This window comes from Tripterygium wilfordii, chromosome 5 (genome assembly GCF_013401445.1).
Source record: "Tripterygium wilfordii isolate XIE 37 chromosome 5, ASM1340144v1, whole genome shotgun sequence".
NCBI classification, from domain to species: Eukaryota; Viridiplantae; Streptophyta; class Magnoliopsida; order Celastrales; family Celastraceae; genus Tripterygium; species Tripterygium wilfordii.
In genome coordinates this window covers 10301044-10314222 of record NC_052236.1, presented here as the reverse complement: position 1 = coordinate 10314222, position 13179 = coordinate 10301044, and the positions used below count along the sequence as shown (strand labels likewise).

At 36.5% G+C, this 13179-nt stretch overlaps 2 protein-coding genes across 2 annotated transcripts; one reads left to right on the top strand and one right to left on the bottom strand.

The window, feature by feature from the left end:
- The first annotated feature begins 723 nt into the window (after positions 1–723).
- On the top strand, positions 724–6238 carry LOC119998210 (KH domain-containing protein At2g38610-like). The gene is made up of 7 exons (XM_038845470.1): positions 724–963; positions 1105–1196; positions 2698–2849; positions 4122–4238; positions 4437–4553; positions 4739–4882; positions 5689–6238. The coding sequence occupies exons 1-7, from the start codon at positions 884–886 to the stop codon at positions 5833–5835; spliced, it is 849 nt and encodes a 282-aa protein (XP_038701398.1). The 5' UTR covers positions 724–883; the 3' UTR covers positions 5836–6238.
- A 289-nt stretch (positions 6239–6527) lies between these two features.
- LOC119998169 (myosin-2-like) lies at positions 6528–11734 on the bottom strand. The gene is made up of 12 exons (XM_038845409.1): positions 11564–11734; positions 10927–11270; positions 10762–10806; positions 10545–10607; positions 10408–10470; positions 10192–10254; positions 9659–9721; positions 9340–9402; positions 8168–8227; positions 7786–7926; positions 7317–7412; positions 6528–7160 (listed from the first exon to the last, which is right to left on the bottom strand). Exons 2-12 carry the CDS (start codon positions 11146–11148, stop codon positions 6720–6722), a joined length of 1320 nt encoding a protein of 439 aa, XP_038701337.1. The 5' UTR covers positions 11149–11270; positions 11564–11734; the 3' UTR covers positions 6528–6719.
- Between the last annotated feature and the right edge of the window lie 1445 nt (positions 11735–13179).

Sequence of the window (13179 nt, the reverse complement as noted above, 5' to 3'; positions counted from 1 at the left end):
TGTAATTCATCAGTTTGATAACCCATGGGACCCCATCATATTTATTTCATTGATTTAATTAATGAAATAGCGTTATTCCACTATTTTATCCTATAATTCATTATTCAAAATTTATTATTTTAATATAGATTTTATTTTTTTTAAAACACAATATAGAATTAATTGTTTTAATTCTAAATTCATTGTTTTTTGAAATTCCATTGAAAAAAAATAGAATTAAGATTTTACCGATAAAACTCATGGATAATAGATCTTGTTAGAAAGAACTTTATGCACTGATTCTGGATTTGTAATTTTTTTTAAAATCTAACATGTATTTTGATAGCTGAAACATTTTAAAATTTTGTTCAAATGACTTAGGTTTCCATGAGCTATCATTATATAGGCTAACTAACACTATTGAAAACGAAATTGATAAAAATCTTTAACAGTATTAAAATTAACAATTGAGTTGGACGCATCTGTTTCTAATAAAGATTCATATGATGCACATAAAATCATATATATACTACTCAACAACTGCGATAACTAGCATATTGCTGTTGCGATGGCTGTTGTAACTGCTGTGAAAATGTTTAAAGTTTAAACTTTCACTGCAGCGGTAACGTGATTATGGTGAATTCTATTTATTTGTTTTTGATTATTGAAGGAAATGAAATAAATAAATAATAATAGATTTTTTGCCTGCCTTTTCTGCAAAATTCAGTCACAGAGGTGAGAGGACCAGTCTTCGAGAGAATCCGTTGCCCTTTCCTTTACTGATGGTGTTGTGTCTCTCCTTTTTCTTCTGCAACCAAAAACCCTTTTCTTGGTTTTCTCATTCTTAATTCTTTTTGTTAGTTCAAAAAAGAAAAAGAAAGAAAGAATTTCTACCCGAAGAGCTATGTCAGGTTTGTATAATCCCAACTTCTCTCCTGCAAGAGCTGCGTCTCCACAGATTAGAAGCACCCCAGATGTTGACAGGTACGACCCAAATACAAAACTAATAATCTTGTTTTAACTATAGAAACAGAAATGAAGAGTAGTAAAGGTTTTGAATTTCTAGTTAGTGATTATGTGGGAGAAGAATATTGGGTTTTGATCTGTTTGGTTGTTTTTTTTTAGCAATCAGTACTTGCAAGAGTTGTTGGCGGAGCATCAGAAGCTAGGACCTTTTATGCAAGTGCTTCCTATATGTAACCGACTCTTAAATCAAGGTATAATTCGGTCAGTTTTTGAGTTTTGGATCTAGAATTTTGGGTTTGTTTACTTCTTTTCTACTGTGATTATCTGCTTAACTGCATTCTAGGCCTATCAATGGGTTTATTTGATGCGATTGGATCCGATTGTTTTGCTTTCTTAGGTGCGAACTTTGAACTTTGGTTCTTGTAATCAAGAGTTATAGGTTTTTGCCTCCCCCAATACCGTTCTTCTTGTTCTAGGGTTGTGTTTGTAGTCTTGGCTTGATTTTATTGTAATACTTCCTTTGCAGTAATAACCATAGGGTATCAAGGTCATGCCACCGAGCAATGTAAATGTCTACATTCCTCTATGCTTAAGGTAGCCCTTGAATATTTAAATTGTGTATGATAGAGCCATCTCAGGAATCAACCATGACGTCTGTCAAGTGGGGCTTATTGTACCTTTATAATCGGCTTATTTTCAGAGTCACAAAACTTGAATTACGTAGTTCTGCATTTTTCATAAATGTATTTTCTGAAAGCATGGTATGTATACAATTTGAGGGCATCACAACTATTGATATGGAAATTGATACTTTAGGGGTATAAAAGCTGAGTCTAGAAAAGACACTGATGGAAATGTTAAAGATATGGAAAATTGGGTCTGTGTGGTTTATCAGGAGTGTAGTTTTAGATAGGAATGAATGGCAAAGGAGAATCCAAAAAATGGATTCCAACTAAGTTTTTGTATGAAATCATGTAACTAACCATGAATTGTTGGTCATTGGACTCGGATGAGTGTATAAAAGTTGAGTCATGAGTGCTTTTTGTGAGCGGTCGTGTTAGTGGTCTGATGGTCTCTATAGGCTGATTGTGCAAATATTGCCATGAATTATGTGGGGTAAAATTAAAATTAATGGAGTTTCTTCTTCTACAGACTTTGAAAATATGGCAGATGGGATTATTTTTACCACCTTAGTGATCGAAGAGGTGATTTAAGTTGGCGGTAGAGTAATCAGTGTTCCAATTATTCTGACGCTGTCGTTACTTGATTACTGTTAGGTTTAGAATTCTCTAACAGATACCCATGGAAAATATGGACATAGAGGCTTTTCCTGTACTATATAAATAGGTGCATTCTAAATTTCTAATCGGGTTTTCTTGCTTACCATAATTGTAATGTTTTTGGATTTTGGCTAACCAATCTTCATGTCACCGCTTTCTTGGCATTCTTGTCATCTTTTGTTAATTAGTGGGAAAATTTTCTACAAGTGGTGCTTATATCAATTATAGCATTTTTTTTCCTCGTTTGAATTAAGGACTAGTCATGGAAATTATTTCATGCGTTATTGAAAACCAGTTCGTAGTTATTTCATTTCCTTTATGCTCCATTTTTGTTACAATCTTACATCTTGATTTCTTTCTATTATCCATATTCTTTTTCCATCTGGTGAATTTCTGGTTTCTTGCTTTGTCACGATTACCACATAAACTAGTTTTTACTTTTTACACATGTTATTGCTCTTCTTATTGGCAGAGATCTTTCGGGTCTCGGGAATGATGTCAAACCAAGGATTTGGAGTCTTTGACAGACTACGGCATAGAAGTCCCAGTCCCATGTCTTCCTCAAACCTGATGTCTAATGTTCCGGGTACAGGGTTAGGTAGTTGGAATGGTCTTCCCCAGGAGGTAATTGTCTGTTGGTGTTTTCTTTAGCATCCCAGTTTCTTATCCTCATTTTTCAATTGTGATATCTTGTTTTGGCTGCAGCTTAATGATTCTATTTTTGAGGTCCTTGCAGAAAATCTGCCTGTCAATTCAAGTATTTGTTTGATCTCCACTGACTTTATTATTTGGGCAAAAAGCATACTAGTAAATTGGTTTTAAGTTTCTCTATCACTTGTGCAACTAACTACAGTTTCTCATAAACATGTTTAAAACATTAAAAAACAGGAATTCATCGAATGTTTTTATCCTTGAACGCATATTTCATGTTAGATAGTTTTGTTTCATCCTTCAAACATAAAGAACAAACCAAGATTTAGCTTGCTAGTTGTTTTCCTCCTTTTTGTTGTTTTACTTATAAGCTGACCATCCTTGTATTTTATTGCATACTAACTATTCTTGCCTCATCTCTGACTGTAAAACTTACTTAACCTGACAACTTGGACTAATACCTTAATGTGATACTTTTGAGCTCTTTGTTAGTTGTCTTTTTACATATTCTTGGTGGGTGTATTCTTTTTCTCCCCATACGTCTCTAGTGGTTTTCTTAAATTGTTGAGTGTTACAGTGAACCTAGAGATATACATTATAATGTAATGACGAACGAGGATATATCGAGGCATCTTATAGATGCCTACCAGTACTTGATTTCTGCGCTTTCCTGTTTGATGTCTGTCCCAAAGGTCCGTCTAGGTTCGATAAGTGCCTATTGTATATGTTGCATTCCATGTATTTGAACAACCTTTCTTTCTTCTGTTCATCCTTTTCATCTTATTTTCTAAACTTTTTTTCAGGGGATTAGTGTGCTCTGGAAACACAAAACTTTGCCGATGTAGGAACTGATATTTTTAGCAATTGAAAATGCTATTTACTTTCATAAAGCAAGCTAGATAATTAGGTTGGATTTTCATAGTTCACAATTTGTTTGTGACCTTTTTGGCATGCTGCGGAATGAGACAGTCGAAAAGGAGGACTTGTGACAGTAGTTTCCTCCCAAGAACAATATTGTGTAAATAGAGTATAGATACCTTGCATGAATAGTCACAAATTATGTTAATGTGCTTAATAAGTGGCTCTGTTGACCCACAAGAAGGGCTGTAGGATTCCTTTGATACCTTGTCTGCATTGTATCTGATGTTCCATCCAATTGGGTTAGTTACGTATCATGAGCTTTGATGTTTATTGCTTCCTTCTGTTTTTATATACAAGCTTACTCAACACTTGACTGCGTTACAGAGATTAAGTGGACCTGCTGGAATGACAATGGACTGGCAAGGTGCACCTGCAAGCCCTAGTTCATATACTGTGAAGAGGATTTTGCGTCTTGAAATACCCGTAGATACTTATCCAAATGTAAGTTAGCAATTTATGGAAATCCATCTTCCATTACGGTATCTCCAATTCTCCATATATTATGTGAGGGTAAGGGCTTCGTACTTTCTGCCTGTCGACCCTACCCACTGCGGGAGCCTTGTGCATAGGAGTTGTTTACCTTTTTTTTTTTACGATCTTCCATTACAGTGTCTTAAATCTCTGTTTCTTTGTGGTTAGTTCAATTTTGTTGGGCGACTTCTGGGCCCTAGAGGCAATTCGCTAAAACGCGTTGAAGCTACCACTGGCTGCCGCGTATACATTAGAGGGAAAGGGTCAATAAAGGATGCAGACAAGGTAATTACAGCTCATGTATTATTTTCTGGTGTGATATCCTTAAAATTTGGTATTTTTCATGTATGATTCAGGAAAAAGTGATAAGTAATACATGAATGCCTTATTGAAACTTTATGAGAATTTTGCTATGTAAAGCTTTTCTCTGGTTCGTTGCATGAATCTTTTCCCTATTGTTCCATCTCAAGGAAGAGAAGCTAAGGGGAAGACCAGGCTATGAGCACTTGAACGATCCACTCAACATCTTGATTGAGGCTGATTTACCTGCCAATATTGTTGACATAAGGCTGAGACAAGCACAAGAAATCATAGAGGAGCTGCTCAAGCCAGTGGTATTAACCTCCAGCTTGGTTCTTCTCATTTTTATTTGAAACTTTTTGTTATCTCTGACTATCTATTTTGGGTTCTATTGCTCTGAACTTGACATCTCACTGTGTGTCCATCCGTTTGTTGTTTTTATAAGACACTATGGTCAAACAGGACGGTATAACAATATCAGGCTTTCTTTTGAATAGCCTATAAGGAAGTAGGAAGTCTTCCCTCGCCAATTTTCTCGAGTCGTGTTGAGGAACCTCTGTGTGTGGCATTTCCCATGCAGATTACTTCTGCCAGAAGCTTTTCATAAGCTTTCCTTATTTTGTACCCTATAACTTGGAAGAAAGTATTAGTTTTGTATCTGGTCCTTAGACGAGTGGGGGCTATATTAAAGGATGAAAGATATGCATTCATTTGAAGCTATTCCGTATCGAACATGCGACTTGGAATAACTGAGTAACAAATAGAAATTAATCTTTCCATGATACTTTTTTCCCATCATCATTTTGATGATGCTGTCAAAGCACCAAAAAACGGTTTTGAGTCGAAGACCAACTAGACCGGATGTTTTATAGATAAACCTAATTATTTGGGTTTCCTGATTACCTTGAAGCACTGAAGTGCCCCATTTCATGATGGAGAAGCCAAACAATATGTAAAAGTCTAACCCAAACTGAACTTTTAGAAGCGATTTCAGTTCTTTTTCCTGTTTCTATGGATGTTTTTTTCCCCCTTCTTTTCACGCCCATGCCTGTAGCTGTCATGTTCTTTCTATCGTTCTAACTTTTCATTTCTTTTCCCATTTTTGTTGTAAATTATGCAGGACGAGTCACAAGATTTTATCAAGAGGCAGCAGTTGCGTGAACTGACCTTGCTGAATTCAAATTTTAGAGAAGATAGTCCCGGGCCAAGTGGTAGCGTCTCTCCATTCAACACAAGTGGAATGAAACGCCCAAAAACAGGACGCTGAAAGTTCATATGTTTGCAGCACCATATATATATATATGCATTAGTTTCTGTCCTGCTCCAGGATATTATGGCCGAATATTTACTTCCAATACATCAAATCTCAGCAGAACGGCAACAAAAGAATAGGCTAACGGTTCTTTGCTGGTCAGCCTTCCGATAGGGGGCTTTTTTGTTTAAAAATTGTTGGTTCTCTTTTTCTTTTGGACAGTTAAACAAAATGGAGAAAAGAATTGAAAAAAAGAAAGAAAGAAGGAATTATATAGTTGGCTGTTGAATTTTTAGGTTTGGTTTGTTCAGATTTCATTGTAAGTTGGATACATTCATTGGATTTATTCTTATGTTGGTAATTCTGAGAATTGTGGATGTATTTTGTTAATGGATATGGCGGATCGAGTATTAGGGTATGTAAGATCATGCATGGAAGAAGTTTTATCAGTGTATCGTAACGTTGAGATGATCATATTATCTCATAAGCTTCCGGATTTTGTCTCTGGAATCTTGACAAATCTATGCTGGAATCTTGACTTGAGTATCCCAAAACATCGTACAAATGCTTCACATATAGCAATGGCCTGGGTGCCAGAAATGAGACCTACAATGGAATTAGTAGTAAAATGATCAAGGACATTTATTCTGATAACCTTCCCTTGTCAGAGAACAATTCAAGGACTCGAATATGCAGACACCATGATCGATCCGGTTGAGACCGACGTTCCGTTTAAACTACTAAAATATAGGCCAAAAAAATGTTGCCTTGGTATACAATAGAACAATCTGATTTTCAGTATCTAAACTTTCTCAACATGTAAAAAATGTCGGGGGGCAGAATTCCCCCCATTCTGCTCTAGTTTAAAACTATATCATGTGTACGCTACACTAAGTTCCTCAGTTCTTGCTAACCAAGTCAGCACCACTAACGTATTTAGCAACAAAAGACACCAACCGGAAGGGAGCACCAATAAGTGGAGCATCTGAGAGTGGCAAAGCAGCCTCGCCTTCACTCTCTACGACCTGTGACTCCAAGTCCTGAACTTCATTGTCATCCAATGGAATTTGAACTATTTCTCCAGAATCCTCAGCTTCAAAAGAGTTTGGAGTTACAGCAGCAGTATACATATTCACATTATCAATGTCAATTCTCTCATTTTTTATTGGTACCACTTCAGTGGAGTTGATCTTCTGTCTCAACACAGGCAAATTCATGTGAGATTCAGAAATGAGACCAGTTGAGGGAGGCCCAATTTCGCGGGTTGGATTGCTTCCAGAGGTGGAAGGATGTTGAGCAGTCAGCTTTAGTTGTTCGAGCTCAACAAACAATTCATTCACCTAAGGAACAAAGTAACACGCAGCCCTATTTAATAGATCATAATTCCAAATTCAACATCAAACACCAAAATTCTAAAAGACATCTTAAGATTGTCAGGACGGGAGGAAAAGAACTAGGAAATAATATCATGATGACAAACGCAGAAGTTCTATTACCTTCTCAACAAGATCTGCATTTTCTGCGATCAATTTCTCAATCAATGTACTTCCAGCATCTACCTGAGCATTCAAGTCCTTATTCTCAGAAATATACTGCAAAACGGAAATAACTTGTGTTTCTATTCCTCGAGCAACATCATAAATACAAACAAAAAAGAATTACACTCTAAAATTACTGCAAGCAAAGTTTGTGAGGATCAATTTCTCTTCAAGCCAAGACTGATGGAAAAACTTATCCTAATTAAACTCATAGCTCCTCCTGTGGGAATGCATTTCACAATGTGAAATAGCACAAAAAATTATGAGCTTGGCTGAAGAAATCTGCAACAAGGAATGCTTCCCAGGTTCCCTTGTTCCCTCAAGGGCGCAGAAGAAACATACAACTCGGGACTTTTGTCACTGGACTTGGAATGGCAACATGTGCTAGGACCACAAGTGCAGAAACATAACTGTAAAGGAAGCAGACCTTTGAAAGTTCATTTGATGAGTGAGCAGAGGAGATGCTCCTCTCAAGGTTTTGAACCTGAGACTGCAGAGCAGATAAGTTCTCTAACAACTGTTCCTTTTCGTGTAAGAGGCTGCCCCTGAATTCATCCAACTCCCCTACCTGCCAGGCTTTGTTTTAATTTCCATATCAGAAAAAATATAGAGTTATGCTGCAGAATGGTTGCATCCCATAGACCCCACAGACATTTTACAGCATACATGATGAACAAATTGGCAATGGTTTCATAAAATAATATTATGAAACACATAAGAGGTAAAAACATTAGAATGTACTGGAGTCTAATAAAAACATATCTATAGAAGTTTTCATCTAGACTGCAACATTATATGAAGCTGCATACCTGCATCCGTAGTCTTGTGTTTTCACGATTCAGGTTAGCAGTTGTTTCTTTTGCTGTATTCTGTGAAATACAAAAAAGCAAATTACACATGTTTAAATGTCTTCATTTCATAATTCTCTGAATGCAAGCACACAAAAGCAAATAAGATTGAAGGCCACTGCACTAGAGCTTTAGGGTGATGGTCGAAACAAAGATTCTATCATGCTATTAACCTGCCCCTGCTTAATATTCTGAAAACAATAGAAAACTGTCTGTTGCTTTTCTATGTTTTGATACACCATGGTTAAGCACTGAATGTCAGGATGCAAGTTATTTTCTGACAGATAAGCTTTAAGGGGAGGAGGGACTTCAGTGCCTGCCTCGGGTCAAGGTAGGATGTGTCAGGGCACTAGGATACATGTTCTATTTTAATACATGTTGGAATATATATATAAATGAAGTGAAAAGCCCCAACCAAATAAGTTAACTTATTAGGTTGAATGACAACGTAGCTAATTTAACATGGTATGGAGCAGGAGGTCTTGGGTTCAACCTTTAGCTTCTGCAATTTAAACTTCCATTTATTATTGCCCCAAATGTGGGCCCTTGTGTGTTTGTTATTGCCCCAATGTTGGGCCTTGTTTGTTGTGCACGTATTGAGCCGTCGGAGTTGTCCAGCCCACATGTGAGGGGAAGAGTTGGAATATATATAAATGATGTGAAAACGTCAACCCAATAAGTTAACTAATTGGGTTCAATGACAAAGTAACTAATTTAACATTCACAATTTTTGTTCCTAATACAATGAGAAAGCCTAGAAGTATGGAATTGGAATGAAATTTGATTAATGCATATGTAGGACTACTGCTACAAATTATAATAAGTTGTTGGAGTGGAATACTTAAAATTTGAAAAAAAAAAGTAAGAAACCAAAATAAAAGGCACAAAATACATATTCATAAGATATTATGTATCAATATTATTATGTTACAGTTTGAGTATCATTTTTTATGCTTTGCTGTATCTACATCCAAGCATCATACCATCCTTTTTTGTGCATAAGCATGTCATTTCTTGTTAACTTTCTATGAATAACGTATTAACACATGGTTTCAAGTTTACTAAATGGCCAAGACAACATTTCTCTTAATAAGGGAAGATGTGCCACTAAAACATGAGTCTGTAGTAACTACCTCTGTTACAATCCAGGAATCTTTCTCCTTCTCAAATTGCTCAAGTTTTTCTTCCAAGCTTACCTGAGGTATACTGCAAAAGTTATTTGACAGTTGTGGGACCACATTAGACAAAAATTTTAAGCAATATCGCAACAGCATGAGTACAGGTTTGAAACCAGACATCAATACAATACACGTATGGTCAAAGGTTCAAAATGCAAAGACATCTCAGGTGGTGTGACAAACATGCAGAAAATAAGGACATTTCCTCCTCAACAACATTGCTGGCGGAAGAGAGAGAGACTCAAAATACAGTACAATATGCAATGGCAATTACCTCTTTCTGAAGCCATACACCTTTTTCGCTCTGTAATTGTACAACTTTCATCTCTATCTCAACCTGTAAATTATCCAGTGAGATAGTGTAGGCTACAAATAAACATCAATGCAAAGACAATTGCACGGAGGATGTAAGAATTGTTCAAACAATTTAGGGTAATCATTTCATAAATGATTACCCTGTATATTTTTCACATTTCCTGAATACGTAGCTCTTTTATGATAAATACAAAATTTGTGAAAAAACCCAAAAATGTAAAAATTCTAAGCAGTAAAACCAGCAGTACTAAAAAGGAAGATAAAAATAGTGAAAAGTATAAGGCAACTACTATGCACAAGGCTTCCGTAGTGGGTGGGTTGGGGACGGACAAGATGGACACAGTCTTCGCTCACATAATATGCGGAGAGCCTGTTTCCGGGATTTGAACGTGTGACCTCTAAGTTGCACCTCCGCAATTTAACCAATGGGCCACATACTCACCTGTAATAAAAAGTACAAAAGAGAAAAAAATGATAATAGGTTTCTAATACCTCTTTTGCTCTGTGTGAGTCGGTTTCATTCTGTAATTGTTTGATTGTCTCCTCTAAGGCTGCCTGTAGCACCACAATGAGTAAGTTAATGCTCCAAATAAGAGTTCAAACAATGACAGAGACAAAAGGGAAAATATTTTGTGCGTGCCTAAGTTCAAGTTTTCTAAATTCTTGGTTCGTACAATACAAAATCAGACTAGGTTAGTATTACAGTACCTCTTGTTCTATGTGCAAACCAATTTCATTTTGTAAATTCTGGATAGTCTCTTCTAAGGCATTCTGCAAAAATTTTGGTGAGTCATATATAGTAAGAAATTGCACATCTAAGTATCATTTGATCAAATTCATTGTACCTCCTTTCGTATGTGTGAATCATTTTCATATTGTAATCGTTTGACTGTATCTTCCAAGTCAGTCTACAAAAACGAAGTGATTCACATTGGGCTTCAAAATAATTATAATAAAGGCAGCCAGGCAATTGAGATAATAACTTAAAAAAACATATGGACTATGGAGGGCCAACAAAAAGAAAGTGGGAGAAAGGGAAATTGTAAACCACAAATTCTTTACCTCCCTCTGCATACAGAATCCTTTCTCAGCTTCAGCTAAGATGGGCTATACAACAAATTTGGAAAAGAAAAAAAAAACCACAAAGCTGTTAGTCAACTAAGAAAATGGAGATTGAAAACAGAGAAATGTAATTCATAGCTGAGACACAAAGGTGGCACAACTTACGCCTTCAATCAAATCAGGCTGATGCCCATTGATATTCAGATCACTGCAAACTGCAACCCCATTTTGAGCTTCGGCTGACTCAAGAGCTTGGATGTGATCACTTTTGCCGTTATTCACATGATTCTCATTCGTAGCAGCTGTTTCTCCACCTGTGACTGCAACATCTTTGGTCTGTTTGTTTTTCTTTTTCTTGTTTCTCTTCTTCTTTTTCTCATCCTCCATTTAATTCAGCTCAGAATACTGACTAATCGAAATCCAGATCCAATAGACAGATTCTTTCACAAAACAAAAATAAACACCAAGTTTCTTCGCTTGCGACCACAAGAACAAACAAAATCTTCTAACTGCAACATCACGTCATTCGATTGATAACCAAAAACACCAGAAACACGAGTTTAGATCCCAATCAACACCAGAAACAACAAAATCAGTGTCTAACCGATCAGCAAATCAAAATTAGCATTAAAGTATTGCACATTGTATAAGCACGGGAAACCCTAACCGCAGACATATAATTACGAATGTGTTAGATCCATCGGCAGCGATTAAAACAACTATAATGCAATCCGCACATTTCAAATTGTACTCCCAAATAAATCATGAAAAACCAAAAGATTCAGATTGATTAGAATATTACAGCGCCCAAACAGAGATATTGCTGCGAAATTCAGGTACAGGAAGATCTCGCCAGTTAAATTTCCTTGGATTGAAGAGAAAATTTGGGGAAGAGAGACAGAAATGTCCGACAACGGTCCCGCCCAGTAACAGAGAGAGGCTAAAACTTCGAAATTGAATTTAGGGATTTTACTGTTTGCCCGTTTATTGCGTTAATCACTTCATTAAGCTTTGAGAAAATTAATTAATAAGAAATCTTTCGACTACCGTTGAGCATAAGAGGTAAGCAAATCCAGCGGTCGTTATTGTTTGGGGTTTGTCTGCCGCGTGGATCTCTTCATCTTCTGACGCCACGTTATGTACCAACCTTCAGTGCGATGCACCAGAACAAAGCCGCTGCTATTTGACGTTACAAATTTCAATTACATACCAATGCTATGTCCCAAAATGTCACTCCCAAATCTATGTCCCATTAAAATAGACATTATTACAAAACACACATTTATGCCTCACTTAACATCCAATACTTTACAATAATTAGGAGTCTTTTGGGGTCTCTAGATCGGGAGTTGTTTTCTACGTGGATTCTCTTCTTCTTTTGGTGCCATGTTATGTATAAATTTTAAGGCGGTTCATCGATATTAGCATTCGTTGCAATATAAATGCCATGTTGATGATGTGGGAGAGACTACACTACAACTCACAGTAACACGAACGATTTCTTTAGGCGGACTTTTCCTGCATTACCAAAAAGTGAACCACACGATCTTCCCATTCGAGATGCATTGGTGCAGGCAGAAAATATGGTATTTTTTCTCTCTTTCTAGGGTTTCGGGGTTGTGGCCCAGAGTGTGACACTAGAAGGAGGTAAGAGCTTTTCGACTCAACTAACTTGAGGTATTATCCACGTTCTGGGTCTAATGCCCGCATGACTTTTTCCTTAAAACCCCAATAGATTTGAAAAATGTAACATTTTAAACCCCATTCCATGACCATCTTTCTCAAGACTTGCTCTTTAACGTTGAAGATGTCCAATTGTGTTGTTAGTGATTTGTTGAGAGTATATTTTCAGTTGAAAATATAAAATTGTACTCAATGTACATTCGCATTTTGTTACAAAAAAAGTCACATAAATCAAAGATCATATGGCAAATCAAAAGAATTCATTATTGTTTTCTATCAAATAAGGAAGCAGTGGACCTTCATTGCCTGAGGACACTATGACGCTCAAATCAGTCACAAACTCAAGGAGTATTCAGGTAATCGAGTGAAGCAAAGAATGAATGTGCATACATTGGGTCAACCTCAAACTTTATATAGTGATCGACAAGTGATGATATAAAGGCATAATGCATTTCTTTGACTATTGATATCATCCTTCCTGAGTATAGTATCGTGATAGCTTATGGGATCAAAATTGTTTATTCTGATCCTTAAATGTTTAGCTTGACATTAGTTGGGATATACCCCTATGAACCTTGCCTCTTCATCTCGGGTGTGATACTTCCTGAAGACTGCAATAAGTTTCTATTCCCAATGTCATGTGTAATGTTTACTTGGCATGTGTCATTTTATTTATATAAAATTACCATAGTATTTGACTATTTTCCCTGCCTTTTCTTCATGGGCCAAAAATAA

Coding starts and splice junctions, on each gene's coding strand:
- LOC119998210 (XM_038845470.1), top strand. CDS start 884: ATGTCAGGTTTGTATAATCCCAACTTCTCTCCTGCAAGAGCTGCGTCT. Junction 1,197..2,697: donor TAACCGACTCTTAAATCAAG/GTATAATTCGGT, acceptor TCTTATTGGCAG/AGATCTTTCGGGTCTCGGGA. Junction 2,850..4,121: donor GGAATGGTCTTCCCCAGGAG/GTAATTGTCTGT, acceptor ACTGCGTTACAG/AGATTAAGTGGACCTGCTGG.
- LOC119998169 (XM_038845409.1), bottom strand. CDS start 11,148: ATGGAGGATGAGAAAAAGAAGAAGAGAAACAAGAAAAAGAAAAACAAA. Junction 10,608..10,761: donor GATTCTGTATGCAGAGGGAG/GTAAAGAATTTG, acceptor TCGTTTTTGTAG/ACTGACTTGGAAGATACAGT. Junction 7,927..8,167: donor ACACAAGACTACGGATGCAG/GTATGCAGCTTC, acceptor AAAGCCTGGCAG/GTAGGGGAGTTGGATGAATT.